Source organism: Podarcis vaucheri (genome assembly GCF_965113315.1).
Source record: "Podarcis vaucheri genome assembly, chromosome: 10".
Classification (NCBI taxonomy): Eukaryota; Metazoa; Chordata; class Lepidosauria; order Squamata; family Lacertidae; genus Podarcis; species Podarcis vaucheri.
In genome coordinates, this window is record NC_138748.1 from 3,669,013 (window position 1) to 3,693,008 (window position 23,996).

Sequence of the window (23,996 nt, forward strand, 5' to 3'; positions counted from 1 at the left end):
GTTGATGTCAGACTGACTGGGCGGTAATTATTTGGGTCCTCTCTTTTCCCCTTTTTGAAAATAGGGACAACATTTGCCCTCCTCCAGTCTGCCGGGACTTCGCCTGTTCTCCAGGAATTCTCAAAGATGACTGCCAGTGGTTCTGAGATCACATCTGCCAGTTCTTTTAATACTCTTGGATGCAGTTCATCTGGCCCTGGAGACTTGAATACATCTAAACTAGCCAAATATTCTTGTACTATCTCCTTAGTTATTCTGGGCTGTGTTTCCTTTGCTGAATCATTTGCTCCAAATTCTTCAGGTCGGGCATTGTTTTCTTTATCGGAGAAGACTGAGGCAAAGAAGGCATTGAGGAGTTCAGCCCTTTCTGTGTCCCCTGTTTGCATTTCACCATCTTCTCCTCTGAGTGACCCCACAGTTTCTTTGTTCTTCCTTTTGCTACGAACATACCCATAAAAGCCTTTTTTGTTGCTTTTAACCTCTCTAGCAAGCCTGAGTTCATTCTGTGCTTTAGCTTTTCTGACTTTGTGTCTACACGTGCTGGCTATTTGTTTGAACTCCTCTTTGGTGGTTTCCCCCCTTTTCCATTTTTTTGTACACATCCTTTTTTAATCTTAATTCAGTTAAAAGTTCTTTAGATAGCCACCCTGGCTTGGGTGCCGCAGCCCATCAACATCTGGAGGGAACTCCATTGGCAAAAGCAAGGTGTGTCAGGTACCTGAAACATATTTTCTCCTTTAAAACAATAAACTAAAAATACAAGCAAGTGCTTACAAGTGCTTACTTAAATAAGCATTCATGTGGTACTTTGAAAAATGGGGGTACAGGCTGCAGGCCACCTGATGAATGGGAAGGAGAAGATTGACAACCCAATCAGCACTTGAATCTGAGGATGAAACATGAAGGTGAAAGGCTTGCTGTGCTGCAGGAAATACCAACAACACAGCAAGCTTTGTTTAAAGTCTCTTTGCATGCCCCTTAAGCCCTTTGAGGAATGGTGAGATGCAGGCCTAATTCATAAGTTTATTTTGATCTAAGCAGTCAAACAACGCTCAGGCCATTTGGCTTTCAAATAGCACCACTATTTACTTAGAAAGAGGCTTGCCCTGGTGTCAGGAAGCAGTCAACCCAGCTGAGCTAGTGTTCCGTCTGAGATCATTGCCATGGCACTTTAGTTTCAGCTTATTTGGGGGCAATCCGCGTTGGTGAAGAAGCAAACAGCAGAAGAAAATGGGCCTTTGCCAAGGCAGAAACACTCTTGCTGGCTCTAAAAAAATCTGGGGAAACCAGGCTAGAGAAGGTCATAAAGCACAATGTAAACTTTATTTTAATATGCCTAGTGAAAAAATATTCAGCCGAAAACTTAATGAGCCTCTTGTACTTTCTCAAACATAGCTATGAAAAGCCAGCCAGGTGCAGTTCCTTTACTTTCTCAGACAGATTTTTATCGTCGTATCAGATTATTTTTCTGGCAACTAAGAGTTTTAAATGTTTTAAACCCCCCCCCCCCGGAAAAAAACCACTTTCCTGTGCCAACAATGAAACTGAGCAAAATGATTTTAGGAGGGAAAGACACAGGGAAAAAAGTAAAGTACTTTATTTAACATTTGGGTCAAATTATTCCTTTCTGGGACTTTCTCTCTCTTCAGTAAGAAAAGCTGCTTGAGACTCATAAATGCTTAAACATGTAACTGTAAAGTCTGAAGAGTCTCCAGGGGCTGCAGAATCTGCTAATTTTCAAGGCAAAACACTGTAGAGAAATCACAGTTCCTGCAACACCTTTAAAACATCCTGCCTGTACTTCCTGTGGCAGTTAACTTCCATTGACACAATCCATGTACTTCCACAGTGTTCATTACATTATGGTGCTCAATGCGTAGGGCAGATCACAAGGAGCTCAAATGTTATCAAAAAGGTCCCAGCAGCTCATTCTGAACCCACTAGCATCGGCTGAACGGTACTGATCTGGATTCTTACTGGAGCCAAGTGGCAGAGCATCTGCCCTTAATCTCAGGGTTCTGGGTTTGAGCGTGAAAAAACCCTGCATTTCAGGGGGTTGGGCTAGATGACCCCTTTCAGGTCTACAATTATGTGATTCTTTCTCCCTAACTGGAATAAATATCCAAGTCTGGTTCCTTGAGATGCCAAATTTATCTGAATACCATTCCACCATTAAATGACCATAGCCTTTTTTCTCCTCCGAAGAAATCCTCATTCCTCTTTCTTAGGTTTAAAGGATAAAAGGTAAAGGGACCCCTGACAGTTAAGTCCAGTCGTGAACGACTCTGGGGTTGTAGCACTCATCTTGCTTTAAAGGCTGAGGGAGCCGATGTTTGTCCGCTTCCGCAGACAGTTTTTCCGGGTCATGTGGCCAGCATGACTAAGCTGCTTCTGGCGAAACCAGAGCAGCGCACGGAAACACCGTTTACTTTCCTGCCAGAGCGTTACCTATTTATCTACTTGTACTTTGATGTGCTTTCGAACTGCTAGGTTGGCAGGAGCAGGGACCGAACAACAGGAACTCACCGTGTTGGGGGGGGGGGATTCGAACAGCCAACCTTTCGATCGGCAAGCCCAAGCGGCTCAGTGGTTTAGACCACAGGCACCAATGCCCCTTTTCTTAGGTTTAGTACACATTTATTTGGAAGTAGAATCCAATGAACACAGCGGGGTTTATTTCTGGGTAAATGTGAAAAAGATTGGAATGTATTCCAATCTAGCAATAACCAATTTCTATGCTTGCTCTTTTCAATGATCACAGACCACCTCTTTCTGTAAAATCTGCCTGTACCCTACAGTCATCATTAAATGTCCTTCTCTTTGAGGAATGGGGAAACAATGGGGAAATTTTCAGTGGTGGCTTTCTGATTGTGGAAACTCTCTCACTGGGGAAACTTGCCTGGTGTCAGCATCATCTGCCTTTACTTGCCAATCAAAAAATTTAGCTAGGCATTTAAGACCTTGATTTAACCACAATGTGGTTTGATTCTGGCTTGTGTTGATGTTCACCTTTTAACCGGGTAGAGTAGGATTTGTCCTTTTTTATATTTGTTGATGGCTGAACACTTTCATTATTCTTATGTGTTATTCTGTGTAATGGATTTTAATTGTTTGATTAATATGTTCTGTGAAAAGTGATGAACAAAAACAATAAATAAAAACAAATATATATATATATGGTAGCACATTTTCATTTGTTGGGGTGTTTGTTGTTGAATAGTCTTCAGAGATTAGCAAATTCTAACAGCCCTGGACCGAACAAATTTAAATAGGAAGCTTTTTTTGGGTGAGTGACCTAAAGTCTCCTTTCTGTCATCATTATTGTTGAGTGGGTGTTAGATTTGTACACACTTGTCCCGTCAGAACAGTTACCTTCAAAACATGTCAGAAAAAGGGCACTATCTGTTTTCAGTAAACATAGAGAGATGTCTTATATTAGCAATGTTAATCTGTTTTGGATGAATCCCAACTCAAATCTGGCAGATTCTGAGGGATCTGAGGCTCTTTCAAGATGCACCAGGTGTCCTTGGATCATTCTGCTCCTGAAGCCTTGGGGCTGCCTTGGAGCTTTGGAGATTCCAGGTAACTTAGGCAGATTCAAACTATCTTTCTCTTTAGAATGATTACATTCCCCAAGCTTGCCACATAAGGACAGGAAAGAAGAAAAGAGGGAAAGAAGCAGGTATCATTTTCTGACTGATAGCTCTAGCCACTAATGACAAAATGACTTTTCCAGGGCTGTAGAAGGAAAGAACTTACACACCATCCACTGAGCAGAGAGCAATCCCCCTTACCAGTCCACAAACAGTTTTAAACATTTCCTAACTCCTTAAGCCTAGGTGGTCTAACCTCCAGACCAAGTGGGCTGCAAGAGTACTTTGACACAGAACCTGCGGGTCACACACTGAATTACATTTCAATATCACAAAGTGTCTGCAATATGGTTAAATATATTAATTATGTATATTAAATAATACTAAAGACATAAATAAATTTAATAATCTTAAATAGCATGACATGTTCCATGCAAATAGCATGTCTGTTCTATGCTATCCCCAGCCCCAAGCTACTACAGCAGAACAGAATCCTTCCAAGAAGGTCTGCCACGTATTTTTTTGAATATTTTTGAACATTGCTGCTGAGGGTCCCTAAAAAGGCCTTGGGGGCCACATGTTGGTGCCTTAAGCCCTGCACAAATTCTTCTGTAATGTTTACTTATCTAGGGTATGCCATTTTAGTACAAATTATATCCCAAACCACAGGGAGGTAAGTGAATGCCCCAAATCAACTTTTAATACTCCTAGCACAGAACCCCTGCACCTATCTTTCTGAAATTTTATATTTTTCTTATCTAGAGGAACCTATACGATATATGCTCTTTTCATACAAACTGTCCACAAAACAACAGGAAAGAGTCTCTCATCCTAACCTATCTTGCAGGCTGGTTGTGAGGTTAAAATAGAGAGGGGCACAGCCATGTGCATCATCTTGAGCTTCTGGGAAGGAAGTTGGGATGTAAATATAGTTATAGTAATAGCAGCAGTAGTAGTAGTAGTAGCAGCAGCAGCAAGAAGAAGAAGAAGCTGCTGCTGCTACCAGATCCTTTTAACTGGAGATGATGGGACTGAATTTACCTTTCCACATGCAAAACATCTGACATGGTACCATCAAGCTCTTTTCTTGTTTTCCCTTGATCAATTCTTACACCAGTTTGATTCCTCATGATGTTTTGATAATTGGATTCCTGATTGGTTTGTTTGCTCCATGTTTAAGGAATGGAGCAAAGAACTGGTCCCAGGATTTTTATTATTCTCCTTGCCAACCGATTCTTCTTTCTCATTTTTCTGTTGCGTGAGCTTCCCGTTAGTGAATAGAGCATCCAGATTGCTCCGCTAAAATAAATACTGGAATTAATTAGCATATAGAAGAACTGAGTCCATCTCATCAAGGAAATTGTTCCTGACTTACACTGGAATCAGGCCTTTCTCCCTTCCTAGTGACTTGTTAGCTATGAACTGAGCTCACTCCACTCTTCAATCTCTGTTTCCTCAAGCTCTGCAGTCTTGTAACTGGCTAGATGAATGTGAAACATTAATACCTCATGCCTGAAAGCAAAAGGAAATGCATCTACAGAACTCAAATCTCACATTTATTTAGCCAAGAATGAAGTTATAAATCAAGAACTATATATTTTGCAAATGTTAAATGGTATGTTTAATATTTCAGGCCTCATCTTTCACATGCACATTGATCATTCTTGTCTCTATAAAATGCCTGTAAAATGTAGTTCTCAAGCCTGTATGACTAATCTCTGTGAAATATAATAAAATATCTTCAGCCAAATGGAAGAATGTGAAATTTCACTTAACGGTGCATACAAATTGGTTTATTTTCAACCCAGCCATTCCCACTTATCTGAATCCCTACTCCATTCAGCAGCCAGCCTCAGACAACACTCTGGCAGCAGCCTTTTGGACCACTTGAGGCCTGTAGACCCCTTCCAAGCGCTGCTCCAAATAGAGGGCATCACACTAACCCACCCAGGAGGCTAATGAAGTAGGAAGTGACAAATTCCATCATGGTAGCAACTGTCTATAGCTGGGATCCAAGGAAAAGATATGATTCACAGAAAAGAATATATCTCATAAATCAATCTGTGCAGCTTATTTGGGCCTCTTCTTCCTCATGAGACAGTTTAATCTATCATAGTAGCCACATATAAAAATAATTCTTCTCTTTAAAGATGGTGTTGTTCTGGTAAAAAGGGTTGAGGTTCCTTAGAGGTTTTTGCCTAATGTCTTCAGAGTCACGGGGCTTGTAGGTTGAAACAGCAGACAACTGGAGACTAGACAAAGCATTATTTCTAACAACTAAATAACTAGCAGATGAAGACAGCACAGTCTGGAGACCACCAGGGTCTCAACTGCACTGAATTTTCATGTCAGCCTGTCAACAGAATTGCACTTTGACCAGCACTTTTTGCACCAGATCAGCACAACTTCGTGATGTAAACACAGTAAACATAGCTTGGGGGGTTACATTTCACCAGTCTTTTATGTAACTGTGGTCCTTTATCACTGAATTTGCACACCAAAAACCAGACTTGGGATATGTCATTCCTGTCAGGTCAAGTTGGGATCATGAGATTTCATATCCACATTTGGGAAGTGTCCTCCAGAACCCATGAGGTCAGTTGCTGGAAGTGATGATCAATGACAGTTTGTATAGAATCTGGGAGATGGAAAAGCTGGGGAACCCAGAAGTAAAACAGGCAGAAGGTATAGAATCATAGAGTTGTAGAGTTGGAAGGGACCATAAGGGCGATCTAGTTCAACCCCCTGCAATGCAGGGATCTTTTTGTCCAACAAGAGGCTTGAACCCATGACCTTGAGTTTAAGAGCCTCATGCTCTACCAACTGAGCTATGATGCTTGTGTTGACCAAGCAAGGAAGAAAGCCAGGCCCTTTGAGTGACTCATCATCAATAACCATTAGCAAGAAATCGTGTATAAAAAAGTTGATCACTTAATAGTCATTACAATATGGTCTGATCACAGGGGAGTTATAATTTCAGATGCTGGTCCAAACCATTGTGGCACTCGTACGGAGCCCCCCGGTCGTCTCACGGACTATTGACCCGTACACCACTAATCCGCTGCCACCAACCAGGCCCTGTCTGGTAAAATCACTTCAAGTCTCAGTCAGCTTTTCAATTAATAAAGAAGAGTGTACAGTGGTGCCTCGCAAGACGAAATTAATTCGTTCCGCAAGTCTCTTCGTCTTGCGGTTTTTTCGTCTTGCGATGCACGGTTTCCCATAGGAATGCATTGAAAATCAATTAATGCGTTCCTAGGGAAACCGCCTTCAGACCAGGTCCGGGGACAGTCTGTCCCCGGACCTCTTCTGAAGGCTGGGGGGGGGGACAAGGGCTTTTCTTTCCACCCCCAGCATTTAAAAAAACCCCGGGACAGCGGAGGACTTCTCCGCTGTCCGGGCGATCTTAAAATGCTGGCGGGCGGCATTTTAAAATCGCCCCGGACAGCGGAGGACTTCTCCGCTGTCCAGGGCGATTTAAAAGCCCCTGGGAAGGCAGGCAGGGGGGACAAAGACTTTTGCCCCCCACCAGCCTTCAGAAGAGGTCCTGGACCTCTTCTGAAGGCGGGCGGGGGGCCAAAGTCTTTGCTCCCCCCCACCTGCCTTCAAAAGGTGTCCCTGCTGCGGCGGGAGGTGTCCCCTGCCCCCCGCCCGGCTTCGGAGCACCGGGAGAAGCCATCTCCCCGCAGCCCCTTGCTGCAAAAGACATCGGGGGAAGCGGGGAAGCGAAGCGCTTCGCTTCCCGCTTCCCCCGACCTCTTTTGAAGCAAGGGGCTGCAGGGAGATCGCTATCTCCCCCCAGCCCCTTGCTTCAGAAGAGGTCCGGGGGAAGCGGGAAGCGAAGCGCTTCGCTTCCCCGCTTCCCCCGGACGTCTTTTGCAGCAAGGGGCTGCAGGGAGATTGCTATCTCCCCGCAGCCCCTTGCTTCAAAAGAGAAGACCCGCTGTCCCCGGGGCAAGCTTCGTTTTGCGAAGCAAGCCCATAGGGAAATTCGTCTTGCGAGGCAACTCGAAAACGAAAAAACCTTTCGTTTTGCGAGTTTTTCGTCTCGCGAGGCGTTCGTCTTGCGGGGTACCACTATTTTATTTCAGACTTAAACCAAAACTATTACAGCATTCCAAACAGTGTTCCTCTTTACTTTCTTAGTCTTATGTTCCTCTCTCTATCTCTGCTACCTCCCCACACTCAAGGACCAACTGCTCTAACTGTCTCTCTATTACCAACTGCCTTTCCCAACCAGCCAACCCACTCAAACCAACCAACTACCCACCCACAACTCCCAACGAACTCTCTCAGACTCCTCCCAGAACTAGTTTTATAGACCCACTGACTCCACCCCCCGGGTCCTGTCTGTGCAATCTATTTAACTATTTCCCCTCCAGCACTCTCTCATATATGGTAAGGTCACAACCATCTCCTTGAACAAAATCCTTCACCTCAGCTTTCACCATTTCTGAAATAAAGATTCACCACAATGGGATTATTCCTAATCCTGAAACTCTTATTTAACGGATTCATGCAGATATGTTGATAATGGGGGAAAAAAACCTGATTGACTTCACCTCTGGAGAAGACAACTCTCAGTTTAAAGAAGAAAAGGCTATGTTGTTATCTTCTAAAGTTGAGGACCGCTCTGCAGTGTATAAATGTAAATAAGCGGAACATGCAATTAAGTGGAACAGAGGAAAGGTTGCTTGGTTTGCAAAACTGATGACTTGTATGTGTCACTGAACTATCAAAGATCAACACCACCTTTAGAATTTTCATAACATCTCATGGCACTTCAAGTTCCAACTAGGGTTGCTCATTGAACACCCTGGTCTGCTCCTGTGTCTGCTCCTGTGTCTCTAAGAGCTATTTTTTTTTTGCAAAAATACGCAGGTGAAAATTTTCATGGCATGGTATGTTCATGTCTGCACATCAAGTGCCAGGAGGACAAACCACATTGGCGGGGGGGGGGGAGTTGAGAGACCAGTGTTCTACAGTGTGTTCATGGCTAAGAGAAATAACTTTGCAGTGTAGCCAAGAAGGTAAAAACAAATCTGAGTTTCGCAGCTAGATGGAAGAAACAGAGAACGGGTGCTCTGTGGGGCTAATTTTTGCTTGCAGGGGGGAACTGATGTTGCTGCACAGATGAGTGTAGGTTGTCTGGATGTCTGCCTGCCTGCTTCTCCATGCTGAAAATGTATATTTGTAAGTAAACAAGTAGCACCAAGTCTTCAGTGCTTTCTAACCCAAGCTGCAGCTAAATGTTGACAAGCCATCCCTGGACCTTTTCACCACCCGGGGAAGTGGGGAACATACAACACTATTCTTCGGTTCCAATTTCCCCTTCCAAGTTTTCATCTTGTTCTTTGCCTCAAACCAGATGTGCATCTATTTCTCAACCTAAGATCCTGCTGAAAAACAAGGTGGGAAATCTCAATGGAACTCCTCTTACATAAGGCTCTTTCATACAAAGACTTAGCATTTCGGTGTTTGTGCAACATCAGGAAAAACCGAGGGTCCAATCTTGAAACAGTCTTGAGCTCTTTCAGGCTCCCACACAGTCAGTGGAGCAGAACTCCTCTCTCGATACAGCCTCCAACAAACACAGAAGAACTTGAATACAAAATAAATAAAATGACTGTACTACACCCAGGAGGATATTCTGGTACCGTTTTGTTGGGGAACACAGTTTTTCTTTATCTAATTTTATTTAACCATGAAGTTGTATAATTTTATCCAGTGTTTTTTGCTTAAAGATCAAGAATTTTGCAGGCTGTAATGGCAGAACTTGACATGAGTTCACCTCCTCATCCTCATAATAGCTGGTGAAACAAAATGCACAGCATCACCCTATTGGCTTCCCTGCCAGCTGCTACCAATGGGTTGAAAAGCAAGAGTAGGGGGAAGGCAACAGAAAACACTAAACGTGAAAATCTAATCCACATGCAAAGCTACCAAAGACTATGGCATGAGCTGACTCGTTCCGGGTAGAACTAGAGGTGATGCTTCCACCAAGAAAAAAAGAGCTTCTCTTTCCACTTTGTTGTGATGCCACCACAGTTTCTTTGCTCCCAGCCCCACCATCAGCAGCCAATAAAGGTTAACGGCATTACATGGTGGCATCTCAGCAAGAGGAAGTCTGCCTAACCTCCATGGAAGGTGCAGGACAAACTTAATATTGTTACAGGCCAACCCAATCTCTTCAGCTGTGTGAGATTCCAGGGGTTCCCGGCATGCTTACCCAAGGTTTGTGTTTCCTTTGGAAATGCGGCAAAGCAGAGACTGGGGTGTCTTTATCATAAATGGTTTATTTACACATACATACATACAACTGGAGCCTATGATGGAAGGGTTCAAAGCATTACACTCCTAGAGGGTCCTGCTTCTCCCATTTCACTCACCTCAGGTTCAAACTGTCAGTTTGCATTGTGCTCTGACCCACCCCTTCAGCTTGCCGCATTTAACAGATTGACACCCTTTCCCCGCAATCACACTGCAGCCAAAAGAAAATCTACAACTTCCTCCTAAGAAAAACTCTGACACTGTCTTCTGACTAAGCCTCTCAGAACTCAGGGTGGGGCTCCCTCATCCCCAATTTGCTGGCTGGCAGAGAGTCTCCACTTTCCTGATGGGCCATCTGTCTGTGTTTGTTCCTTGCAAATGGCCCATCTTCTCCCAGGCAATTTTCTGCTAATGAAAAAAACTGGTTTGGTGTGTATTTTGGCATCTGGCAGCCCATCTTAATACTCCAGGCATCGATTAAACTCCAACACCCATTAGACCCAGGAATTTAGGGGTCAAGGCATCCACAAACTTATAACAATATGAAGATGACACTTTCAGAGGAAATATCGCTATGCTCTGTGGGTGAGGACTTCCGGCAGAGCAGGTCTTATCAGGAGTTTCATTCTGCACAATGTAGGAATTAGGCCTTTAGTGATGTGGCACCTCCCTTCGAAGAGCCTTCCCCTTGACTATTAGGCAGATCTTTCTCTTCCAACAAGCATTTTAATATTTTTTTAATTGCTATTTTTTCCAGTTGGCATTTGTATTGGAATTGTTTTTTACCACTTTGGGAGGAAGGGTGCTATGGGTCTGCTGGGGCAAGGATCCCCTTAACTTCCGGGCTGCCAGCTTCTCCCCATAATTTCTGAAATTAGTAAATGTGGGGTTTGAAGTGGCAACAGAGCCATAGGGATGAATTGAGGGGTCACAAAGGTGTGGGTTGCAGATAACTCTAGGGTGCACTCTCCCTTCATCTTGGGCCCCATCCGGGTCAGATGCAGCAGTACCCTGCTCTCTCTTTCTTGCTTTTGGCATGGCTGGTGCATTGTGTCAAACTCCACCTGTGCACAGAGCATCAGAACCAGGAAAATAAAGAGCAGCGGATGAAAGGCTTCCTTTTGCAAAGCAAGAATGTGGTCAGTGACCTCACAGTTCTGCAGGATGATGAACTGGATTCTGGGATGCAATCTATCGGTTTGTTCAATGCCCCCTTCCATGTACTGTCTGTAGAGGTAAATGAGTGATGCAGCCAGAAAGTGGAGGCAAGGAGTGGTCTTTGCTACCTTCTAGCTGCCATGCAAAATGGTCAGAATCGTCAGAATGAGATGCTGGCCAGAATCATAGCCCCATGTACCCTGCCCTGAGCCACCTGGGGAAAGTGGAAAAATCTTAATGCAGCAAATCTTAATATAGCAAAAGGGTAAAAAAATCTGGAAATTTAGTGTAGAATTAGGTCCTACACAAAGCAATCCTTAGACAATACAAGTGTAGAATTAAATGCTACACAAAGCAATCTTTAGACATTACAAAAAGGTCTAAGAATCACAGCCACAAAAGACCCGTCCTTGCATGATTTCCCAGGCACTCTAAGTAAAAAACTGGCTAGGAGCTTGTCGCCCCATCACCACCCCTACCCTGGTCCCCAGTATGCTTAAATAATTTTACCCTACCTGGTACACAGCTCTGGAGATGCACCATGGTTTAAGCATTAGTCGCACAACCTGCAAGTTTCTGAATCGATAAGTCCCCAGAACCCGCGACGTCAGGTTCCACACTAGGCTGTCCCAACTGTACAGCAGATCTTCAAATCTAAAAAGCACAGCAGCCATGCCAGCAAGCAAAACAGAAGGTCTGGCGCTGGTAGTCCCGGGTGGTTTGCTGAATTTTCAGACTACTAAAGAATGGCACGGTTAAAATGTCACAGTGATTTTCCATGAAAGGAAGGGAAAAGAAAAAGAAAAACACCAAAGCCAAAACAAACCATTTTGCTAGGAGTTCCCCTTTGCAGGGAATAGGTTCTCCCAACGTTTTCTGTGTATCTTCTAAAATAAAATACTGTTGCACTGAGGGACAATGTAAAAATATCCCCTTTTTGTTCTTTTTTCTTTTTTTTGCTACAAAGGGAGTTGCATATTTTTTAAAAAAGTTGGTCTCCTGGTATAGCTATCTGTCTTTATAATCTCACTTTTCTCTGCTTAGCTCCTCGCAGAGGAACTGAGAAACAAACTTAAATCTAGAATCATCACTTAGCCTTCAAAGTGCCGGGATTACATCCAGAGAGGATGGAAAACAAACCCCTTTTCTGTCTCTCTCTCCCCTTCTCTGCCAACATTCTCAAGGCATTCCATCTTTCTTTTTAACTCTTTAAGGTGCAAAGTAGAGCCAATGAAGAATTGCTTTGCAACACACATCTTTCTGATGTTTTTTAAAAATAAACAAACTGTGGAAGCTTTACATCAAACTGTTACTACAGTTCAGCATATCGCAACGACTGCAGCTTCAGGGTAGGATCATAAACCACTTATTGAATAAAATAAAAGTTTAACCTACTTAATTTCTGATAGTCTTGTGTTGTTGAAAATTGGGGAGATTCAGCAGAATGGAGGAGGAGGGACAAGGAAAGGGTAGGTCTTCTGTATGGAGAAGGCGGAGAGATGCTATTGGGTGACAGAGAGAAAGCAGAGCTACTCAACACCTACTTTGCCTCTGTTTTCAACCAAAAGGAAAGCAATTCCCAACCTGAGGAAGCTGCAGCCCCAAATAGGAAAAGAGGTAGTAAGGGAAAACCTAGCTACTTTAAATGAATTCAAATTTCCAGGGTGAGGGCACTAATATAATCTTAGAGAATTCTTGGAGAACAGGTGAGGCCACTACAGACTGGAGGTGGGCAAATGTTGTCCCCATCTTCAAAAAGGGAGGGAAGGAAGATGCAGGTAACTACCGACCAGTGAGTTTGACACTGATACCAGGAAAAGTCCTAGAACAGATAATTCAACAGTCGGTCTGTGAGCATTTAGGAAAGGATACAGTGATTACTAAGACCCAGCATAGGTTTCTGAAAAATAAGTCATGCCACATGAATCTCCTTTCTATTTTTGGATGGAGTTACAAGCTTGGTGGATCAGGGAATGCTGTGGACATAGTGTATCTCCATTTCAGTAAGGCTTTTGAAAAAGTCCCCCATGATATTGCGAGGAAGCTGGTAAAATGTGGGTTGAATTCAGTAGCACCCAGTTAGCAGACAGCTAAGACTGAACATTGACAGGGATGGTAGCTGACTAAATCAGAGCAGAATAAATGTCACCATATTCAGAAAATTCCGTGGAAGTCTACAGAAAGTCATTGCAAGCAACACCAATTCACAGAGGGAGTGGACAACTGAAGCATGAGTCGGTGTGAAGCTGGATTAGATGGTGAATTTCCACACACACCCCAGCTGGGGGTCGGATCTTCTTGTCTCTAGTTTCTTGTTAGGAATGATCTCAGAGATCTCAGTCTAGATTCCTTGCTATGGAAGGTGCTAAAACACCTTAGTTTCCACTGCTAACCAGCAAGACAATAATTGAAATGCTTTCCATAGAGCTACTGCCCCTTCTGTCTTCCTCCACACCCCCACCACATACTGTCCAAGATAAAAGAGAAGGATTTACAGGACAGATGGCAAAGATTCCCTCCACCAATTCCCTGCACTTTTATTTTTAGACATTAAATACTGCTCCCTGCAAACATATTGTACCAAATAAAGAACACAGTTTCTCTCAATCCTGCCCCCACAAACTCCATCAATTGTTTCCCCTCTCCTCTAAAAATTAAGTAAAAAGTTGCTCCTCAAGGAACCTTCCCCGTGTGTCATCACTTCACTGCAAAATTAAAGAATGCCTGTTCTTCTCACCGGAGCACAGAGAAAAGAATCTTCAGGAATCAAATCCAACGCATTGTAAGAGGCCAGGCTACTAGACTGAGCCAAAGCAATCCTCACCACGCATCTTACCCAGACAGACAGAATCAGTGCTGGATTAAACCCTGTAGAGCCTCTGGACAATCAAAAATCTCAATTTTATTTCAAGATCAAATCACTATTATTTTGATCCATTGTTGCAGGGCCCCTAAAAGGCTTGGGACCCTTGGTTGGTGCCTACTCTGGTCAGAAGGCCAGTAAAGACGCCCTGCTGTCTTTCTGAGTCCTTGATTGGTCCATGGGTTCCATAAGAATCCACTGACCAGGCCTGCAAATCTTCTTCCCTCCTGTTTCTCCTCCTCCTCCTCCTCCATGGTTTATTCATGGGTGAGGGTTATATTTCCCCAAGGAGAGCCCCTGGTACCTTTAAGGGGGAGAAATGATGTGTGTCAGGCTGTGAGTTAACCACTTTGAGCCAGTACTGCTACAGCAAACAAGTCCTGAGTGGCTCTGGGGTGTCGTCATCATCCCCCCATTACATAGAATCATAGAATCATAGAGTTGGAAGAGACCACAAGGGCCATCGAGTCCAACCCCCTGCCAAGCAGGAAACACCATCAGAGCACTCCTGACATATGGTTGTCAAGCCTCTGCTTAAAGACCTCTAAAGAAGGAGACTCCACCACACTCCTTGGCAGCAAATTCCACTGTCAAACAGCTCTTACTGTCAGGAAGTTCTTCCTAATGTTTAGGTGGAATCTTCTTTCTTGTAGTTTGGATCCATTGCTCCGTGTCCGCTTCTCTGGAGCAGCAGAAAACAACCTTTCTCCCTCCTCTATGTGACATCCTTTTATATACATGGGTGGCTCCAGGTTTGAAGGAGCCACAGTCAGGGTGCCGGGGTCTCATCCTCCATCAGTAGGGTCTAATGAGCTTAACTGGGGTGGTGGGCAACAGCAACCTCAGCGACCTGATGGGCAGCTTGGTCTATCTGTCATTTTTACTTCCTACAATTATAGACCCTATAGAGTTGGAAGGGACCTTGAAAGTAATCCAGTCCAACCCCCTGCAATGCAGGAATCTATACACCTGGCCCACCACCCAATTTGGAACCAGACCAGACCCAATGGTCCCAGGTAGGATTGATCTGGCAGTTGAGCTCAACCACCTGGCACTGCTCAATAGGGCTGGGCAATATATTGATGTATCATCGAAAACCGGTTTGAAGTCCATATTGCGCTTGTGTGTGCTTTGCAAAAATCACCACATGGGAAAAATCATGAAGCAGCCAATTCTCTCAATTCCTGCAGCCCCTCTTAACTCTGCTGGCTCAGCTCTCCCCTGTCTCCTGCAGGGGCAGCAAATCACAAGAGCAGGTGCTGGCAAAAATCACAATGCAGGAGAAACCATGAAGCCAGCCAATGCCTCTACATAGCTCCAGCCTTTTTTCTGACATCGTGATATATCAGTATACCACGATGTTCAGCTGGTGATATATTGTGATGCTGAAAAGTATATACAGTGGTGCCCTGCAAGACAAATGCCTCGCAAGATGAAAAACTTGCTAGACGAAAGGGTTTTTCGGTTTTGCGTTGCTTCGCTAGACGCATTTCCCTATGGGCTTGCTTCGCAAGACGAAAACGTCTTGCGCTTTTTTAAAAAGCCGCTTGAAGAGGTGCAGTTGCGACGGACCGTGCTTCGCAAGACGAAAAACATCGCAAGATGAAAAGACTCACGGAATGAATTATTTTCGTCTTGCGAGGCACCACTGTATTGCTCAGCCCTTGTGGTGTGTGTGTGTGTGTGTGTGTGTGTGTAGGAAGGTACCAGTGATTTGTGTCTACCAGCAGCTTCCTAAGGATGCTGGCTCCATATCATGAGACCCAGTCACATGTTGTGTGCAGTCCTGCCCCCACCATGCAATTTAATCCCTTTGGTTATTTTGAATGAGGTGATGATGATGATGAAGAAGAAGGGGAATGCAACAACTTGACCACTCTTTGAAAATGGTTTTCAAAAATGCATGGCCTGAGTTCATCGGCAGGATTTGGGCATCCCTGTTCCCTGTATTGCTTTCAAACATGTAATTATGCAGGACCCCCCCCCATTATCTTAGTATGTATTTATTCAACTGCATGGATTGTAAGGTGACTCTATGAGAGCCGTTTAAGTGCAGCCTATACAAATGACCATTTTAAAACACAGAGCTCCTTGTTTTAGAAAAGCCTGTTCCGCCTCCTATGGAGCCTTTCTGGCTGATTAGATTCATATAATATTTAACGTGGATTTATCCAAGCATGAATAGCTGCCAATGGACGGAAGGATGATTACTGGCCCTAATTCTCAAATTCACTATACAGAAGGAGCAAAGGGTTCCTGTACATTTAACTGTTGCGTAGAAGAGAGATTTTAGGCATGTACAAGCCCATCGTGCTGAGAATTCCAAGACTACATATGCCAAAATCCCCTCATCTCCACCGCTGTGAAAAGGACAGTAGGCCAATTGTACTCCCATGTAGTTGGTCACTCTAATTTCACTCCATAACATGAAAGCAAATATAACTTGTGATAGTCTGGCCATGTCGAAAGGACTTCTTTCCTTTAAGACATGGACAGCAAACCTGTGATACAAGATGGTGGGGCTTTATGCATGCCTGCACAGAAATATGAGCCACCCCCAAATTCCCAGTGTTGTCGTGGCATAATTTTCCATTCCTAGTGGTGCTTAGTTTGGGCTCGATGCTTCTAATTTTCAGTTTAGCTAATGCATCTGATTGACGTGTGGTGTTAATTACTTGTACAGTTCAAAACCGCAGATTCCTTTTAAAAGATCTAAACTGTAATTCAAACCCTCCTGCCTTTGATCTTCTTTTAAAATATCTATGATCTTGTGTGCATGAGTTATCGTTGGAGTTTTATACGAATGTTCATTTCACATGAGAAGATCCTGCTTTCCCCCCCTTTGTTCTTGTTCCCGGGGAAACGATCATCCAGTAATCTCTGCTTCATTCACATCTGACTTCCATAATTATTTAGAGCTTTTCCTTCCACAATGTAGCTTAAGAAAAGCCTTGCTAGATCAGGCAAAAGATCTATCTGGTCCACCAGTCATTCTGCTTTCCACACTGGAGAGCCAGATGCTTCTGGGCATGAGATGTCGATGGCAGTCATCCCAGAGTGTTGTCTCCAGCAGCCCCTGGGACGCAAAAGGTACAGTGTCATCGCCATTATAATGGCAGGGCTGACATTTGTGGCCCAACATCTTATGGTAAACAGGGTCTGTCACCATAGGAATTTTCTCTCTTATAAGTCCAACCAACTAGTTGTAAAGACTGTTGCAACTGTGGGAGGCTTCTACCACTATTTGGAAAGCATTACTTAAGACTGAAATTGCTCCACATATTATTACATAAAATAGGATTATGCTACAAAAGTAATTTATTCCAGGCAAAGATTGTGGAGCTGAGTTGGGGATGGGGGCTGTTTCCATATAGGACTGCCACATGGCCAGTTTCTTCCAATACCTCATTTATTTGCAATGTCCCACACCTCGAGACATCTTAACATTAAAGTAAAACAACAAAAGGTGATAACCATTATTCCCCTGCCATTGGGTTAAATCAGGAACCAGAGACTGCTGAACTCCAACTCCCAGCCTCTCTGGCCATTGCTAATGCCTGTGGGAGCATTAGCTCAGCAATATCTCGAAGGCCAAAGGTTCCTTATACCTCGCCTAACCCATTTGTCTTCAAATAGTGGAGCTAGGGGTGACTAGGAGTCACAATTGTGTGAGAAACCCTTTAAATAAATTTTGCTACCTTACTGAAACTCTTGGCACACCACTCAGAATTCTAAGGCATTTCACACAAGGACAACACACTTCCATTGTTGCATTAAACAAACTTTGTGTAGTAGTCACTGCATTCATCCATTTGTCCCGCCACTTTCCCCGGGGAAACCCACTCTTTACTACTAAATCAGAACAAACATCTATTGGCATTGCTGCATATTTCTGTTTGTTCCAATTCAGCAGTGAAGCCGGGAGACCAGTGGAGAACCTCTCAGAACTGTGCCTAGAAAGTATGAGAGAAGTGGAAAACCCCTTGGAGCCGTGCTTTCTAGACACAGGACAAGTGGAATTGTGGACAAGCCCTGAATCGTGACCTTTCCCACAGTGGGTTACAGCAATGACACCATGGTAGTTTTTGGAGTGTAGTGACCTGAAGCAGAGTTGTCATGTGGTGGCACCCTGCCTAAAAATACTTGTCTCACGCCAACATTAATGTTCACTTAGGTTTTTAGATGCGGTGATATCTATTTTTATCCCAGTAGATAAAAACACGGATTTTAAGCGTTTTTAGCATTTTTTTGCTGTTAATGCTCCATTGTTTTGAACTGATGCTTTTAATTGTTAGCTGCTATGGAAAGCTTTTGAAATGATTTATACATATATGTACAATATATGATAAAGAAATGATAAAGAAATTTTAAAGTGGGTCTCATATTATATGTTGAAGGAAAGGTGAGTCCTCAGCTGGAAAAGCTTACAGCCCCTGCTCTAAACACAAAGGAACATCTGGACTTTTACTAACAAACTATCAAGAGCTTCAAGATCTGCTTTAAAACATTCTCAGATTCTTGTGCATACAAGTAATTTAGGACCCTGGGAAAGTATGAAGTAGGCACTGACCCTTCTAATTAATCTTCCCTTTGCAAGAGACGAAAAAACCATTCTTAGAAACATTCCCCCCTACAGACGGTCAACAAACCATTATCCAACCTGACCCTGGAAGACATTACATTGTTCATATAATATCAGCTGGCCAGGAATGAGATCTCAGGGGTCATGGTGGATAGCTCAATGCTAACATTGACCCAGTGTGTGGCAGCTGTAAAAAAGGCCAATTCTATGCTATGGATAAAAAGTATAACAGTCAACGTCATAAAGACTTTATAGAAATCTAAAGTTCAGCAACACTTCAAATACAACAACAACATTATTTATATGCCGCCCATCTGACTTTTTTATTTATAAATTTTCAAAATACAAACAGGAAAGGAAAGGAAAGGAAAGGAAAGGAAAGGAAAGGAAAGGAAGGAAGGAAGGAAGGAAGGAAGGAAGGAAGGAAGGAAGGAAGGAAGGAATAATATGATTGGTTGACTTCCCATCCATCCTTCCATGGTTTCCTTAAGTTAACAATTACTGCTGCATATTCTATTTTAGCCAAATCAATCCTACATCTATATTTCCCTTCACAGAATTATAAACCGTTGAACTTACTCCAAACCGACTAGTGTCTTAATATTTTTATAATAATTTTTCAGATACTGAGGTCAAGGCGGTGGCTGCTCCTCTGCTACCACCATCGCTGCAGCATCAATGCCCCGAACGTGTAGTATTTAATTGATTGATTGATTGATTGATTGATTAAAGTGTCCCCTGATTCATTGAAAAAAATCTGGTAACCATAAGCTAAAACATGTTATGAGTTACATGACAAAAACCAAAGAATACCAGATAGACAGACAGATAGATGGGAAAGCAGGCAGATAATTATAAACCACTTTGATGATCTTCAACTGTTCTCATTATAAATCTGAACCCAGCTTTAGGGTAGGCTCAGCAAGTAAGAGGGGACCTGTTAACCAGCCTCAGCAGGACAGAAACAGCTTTATTATTTTATTTTATTGTATAACCACAATAGCATGCAAAGAAGTCGGCATGACTTGTGACTTGACAGATGTTCTAGTTCCCTTCGGTGCCCAAGGAAATGTTAGTTAGATGTTCGTTAAATGGTGGTAAGTAAAATGAATCGCATAGATTACAGGTACACATGCACACAAGAGCACACTATCTAATGCAAAGAACCCACCAGCAGCAGCCATGATATGAGCTTGCTCTGATCCACGTACACAGGTCACCAGAAGGATATACTCCTTGGTTTGTGTCACACTATAGACATCCTTGAGTCAATTACTAAGCTGAGCAGAAAAGATGCATTTAGCATGTTATGGTACTTTGTGGAGTTGTGTGCAGTTGAGCAATTTAGCAGCCAGCACACTGTTGGCACTAAATCAATGTTTAGTAGTACTACCTAGTCAAGGTAATACTACCCATGGGAGACCAATTTTTGCATTCCAATGTAATGTTTTTGTATGATACTAGTAAATTCACTCACAGGGATGTATGAACACGCCTCAATCCATTCCAATATTCATTTGCACTTTCCTCTGGTGTTTTCCATTCTGCTGCAAATGATTTATTTTCCACAAGTCTGTGTTCCACTGATTGTTTGCTGATGTGGAAATATACCTATTTTTAAAATTAGTTTTTTACATAGACACGCCTATATCTGCCATCAGTATATATGTGCAAAGTAATCACCTTCCCTGCATGTCCTCTTTAAAAGTGAATGGCACAGGGAGTCATTTGTAGCAAAACAACAACAACAAAAACACCCAAACAAAAATCCCCTTGACACCTTGATGACAAAATTAATGAACTGTCTGATTGCCCATCATAAAACCATGTATGGCTGCAAAGCTAATAGTGTCTACTCAAAAGCAAGTCAATTGAATTCAGTGGGGCTTCTTCCCAGGTAAGTAGAGTTAAGACTGCAGTTGCTCTTGCTACCTTGAGTTCAGCACAAACCTATCACCCTCTCTCATTTTCCTCATTCATGCATCCTGAAAGGACAGATTAGTTATAAGTCACAAAAACTTTGGAGTGCGGGTAGGGGAAAATAAAACTGAAATGTAAGTTTACTTTTAAAATGAGGGTATAGGGTAGTCAAAAACGGGTAGTAAAATCCAGATGGTGTGCCCCGCTTTGACAAAGGAGTTAGGACTTTAACTGAGAAGCAGTTAGCAAGACGGTTCACTTTCCTTGGTGGGTGGCGTTGCAGCACACAAGTGATCCAGCTAATAGCAGGTCAGATCACCAGGCTGCCATCTATTGGCCAATGTCGGCAGTCCTTGGCAGGTGTTCCCCTTGGCAGGGCCCAACTGGCCAATGGGGGCACCTGAGCCCGCTCCTAGGGGTCCTTAAATTGAGCCCTGCCCAGCAGTCTTTCCTTTTTCCTTTCCTGCCAAACCACTGTCTACTGTAACCAATAAAGTTGTGGCCATATTCAGTCTAAAACCCCAATAGGTTGTTGTCCTGTGTGATTATTCATGTTCCCCTAGGGAACTTTGGGGTCACGGGGTCTTGGCACAGAAGAAAGATAATTTCTTTCCATGTTAGAAAAACAATAATGAGTGATAGAGCCCATGCTATTTTTGTTTTGTTTTGAAATTCAAAATAGGAAGCAGATTAAGGATGACATTCTAAATCCACTTAACTGGAAGGAAGCCATACTGAATTCAATAGGAATTACTTTTGACTCAGCATAGTTAGGACTCACCATCTCTATCCATGGCTCATACATGAAGAGCAGGGTTAGTCTTTTTTCAGAAGTCCCTGCACACTGCCAGCAGGTGTTTCATGCCAACCACTATTCTTATGGGTGCATAGCTTATGTCCCCTCTCTGTGCCTTGAGGGGGCGCATGAGCATCTGTAGAATCAGGTGTCACATGAAAGATCCTGTGTGCAGTGCATGAGATGGAGGATATCTGCTCTACACCACAGAAAGTGGAATACCATCTCCAGGGCTGGCCCAAGCCATTTCTCTGCCTGAGATGAAGGACAAGATGGTATCTCCTTCCATGTGCAGGGTGGCAACTGAATCTCACTTACAATGGGGCAGCACCATCCGGTGCACCTGAGGGCGAGCTTCGAGGGCACAGTTCTGCCCTCCCAACACTTTGCCACCACTCCCTACGCCCCTTAGCAAATGATGCCTGAGAATCTAGCTATATTGACTTCATATTCTATAGCCTCTTTGATATATGTCTTCCCTTCCTTCTGCCCTTTGTGCAATATAGATTTAAGCAGGGGTACGGTGGTGTATGTCCAGTTGTGTCAGGCTACCAAGTTTGAGCCCCATTTCAGATAGATGCAGAGCCAAGAGATGGCACCGCAGCAACTCAAAACTTCTCAGTGCAGATGTTTGCAAGCAGGTTAATGCAACCGTCTCCAGGTGTCTACACCCAGTGTATCATTTAAAAGTGAATGGCATAAGACAGGGGGGGGGGGCTTTAGGCTGGCTGGCTGGGACAAATACAGCCCTTGCAACTTTTCTCTCTCCCCACCCCCCAGGATTCTGCCCAGGCCACATCCCTTACTGGCCCTGCACAGCACCCTTCTGGAGTGCGTTCACCTGGCTCAAGTGCGTCCTGGAACTATGGCAGTGGCTGTAGGCCAGGGGTCGGCAACCTGCGGCTCCGGAGCCGCATGCGGCTCTTTAACGCCTTTGCCGCGGCTCTGGGGCGGAGGCGAGGGGAGGAGGCGCATTTTCCGCAAAGCCATTTCCGAGCTAGAGAGGAGACGGGGTTGCGAGCTAACCCCTCCCACACTCCACTCGCGGGGGCTGGCCTTTTGCCCCCGCGAGAACAGGGGAATCCCCGGGCGTCCCTGCAACCCTGCCCGCCAATCGGCGGGGCCGGGGAGGCGTGGCCTAGCCCATTTAAGGCCAGGCACGACCGGGGACCGCCCTCTTTGCCCCGTTCCAGCTCGCACCCTCTCCCTTCCTTCCCCTCGCGGTGTGTGGGATTCCACTCCCGGCAGTCCTTCTCTGCCGTCCTCGCTGCTTTCCTCCCCCCCGCTTTTCTCCCTCTCTAGCCTCCTCTAGGCGTGGGTTGAAGCTGCGGCGGCCATTTCTTTAAAGGGCACCGATAAGGGAAAATCGTCAGCGCCATCTTTGTGGGCGCACGTGGGAGTCGCGGGAGCGGCCATTTTGGTTGAGGGCTGTAAGCAGGCTGCATTGAAAGGGGGCATGTAAGCTGGTCACTGTTTTGAAGGGGAGTGAAGAACACACACTCAAAAAAAGGTAACTTGTTAATTTAACGTTTATTTCTATGAGGAGGAGTAATTCTGAGGGGTCAAACAAAAAAATAATAATAACGTGTCAAAAAAAGTTATTTTAAAATGACGAGGATGACATTGGGCCCTCATTATTAATTATTATTTACATCAGGCACTGATTATGATTTATGGTACACTGGGGCCCTGATTAATTTTCTATGGCATTTTGGGGCATTGATTATTGGACATAGCAAATTTTGCTATGGGGCCCTCTGATTTCTAGTTACGTCCCTCTTTTGGACCCCCGATAGGCCAGCCATGGATAAAGGCAAGAAAAGAAAAATTTCTGAAGAAAACAGAATGTTTAATGATACATGGACAGAATCATTTGCCTTCTCTACTGACAAGACTGGTTTACCAGTATGCTTAATATATGGTGAGAAATTTGCAAACAACAAAAAGTCAAATATTGCAAGACATTTCCACAATAAACACACAGCCTTTGCTGAAAAATATCCAGATGGAGATGAGAGACGAAAAGCCATTGCAGAACTTATGAGGAAGGTTGATAGGAGCAAAAATAATTTCAAGAATTGGGTGAAGTCTGCAAATTCCACAACATAGGCTAGTTTTGTAGCCGCTCAGGAAATAGTCAAGCACAGTAAGCCGTTCACAGTGTTATATTTGTTTTAAATGTCGCAATGGTTTTGCGGCTCCCAGTTGTTGTTTTTTCTTCGGAAACGGGTCCAAGTGGCTCTTTTTGTCTTAAAGGTTGCAGACCCCTGCTGTAGGCGGATATGTAGGAAACTCCCAACCTTTGCAAGGCTGGAATGTAGCCCCCTATGCAAAGCTAAGAGTCACATCCATTGCTCTGCCACTTTTGCCTCTGGACACACTTTCCGTGGGCATGTGGCCAAGGGCGCAAAATGTGGCCCACAGGCAGAAAATGGTATTCCACCTCTGGCACAGGATAATGGCATTTTTTGTGCCAACCTCAATGAGAAATTATTAAAATATGCCCCTCCCCCAACTTGATCTCATTTTGTTTTAAGACTGGAGGAAGGAAACTGGCAGTCCCTTTGGAATCCTGTTTCTGACGAAATTACATTTCTTTGCTTCATGGGATAAGGATGGCCCTATGCAAAGCATCAGGGAAGATAAAATACAGTGAAAGGAAGCAGAAATATGCCCAGCCACACTGCCTTCATAGAACCACAAACCTGATCACCTTCCATTATTTACCATATATCCAAACATTATAAAGAACTACTGAGAGAGAGAGAGAACACAGAGACTTGATTCTAGACACTTCATTGTCTGTAAAGAAAG

At 43.8% G+C, this 23,996-nt stretch overlaps 1 protein-coding gene across 7 annotated transcripts in view; it reads right to left on the minus strand.

The window, feature by feature from the left end:
• FRMD4A (FERM domain containing 4A) overlaps nt 1–23,996 on the minus strand; it is a 466,163-nt gene that overhangs the window by 274,414 nt on the left and 167,753 nt on the right. Inside the window, exon 1 of one of the 7 annotated variants that reach the window (XM_082240075.1) lies at nt 11,537–11,986. The exons of the other annotated variants lie outside the window; for them this stretch is intronic. Coding sequence (XP_082096201.1) covers nt 11,537–11,695 — 159 coding nt within the window. The 5' untranslated portion in view covers nt 11,696–11,986. Of the gene's footprint in view, nt 1–11,536; nt 11,987–23,996 lie in introns of those variants that run through there. 7 annotated transcript variants of the gene reach the window in all.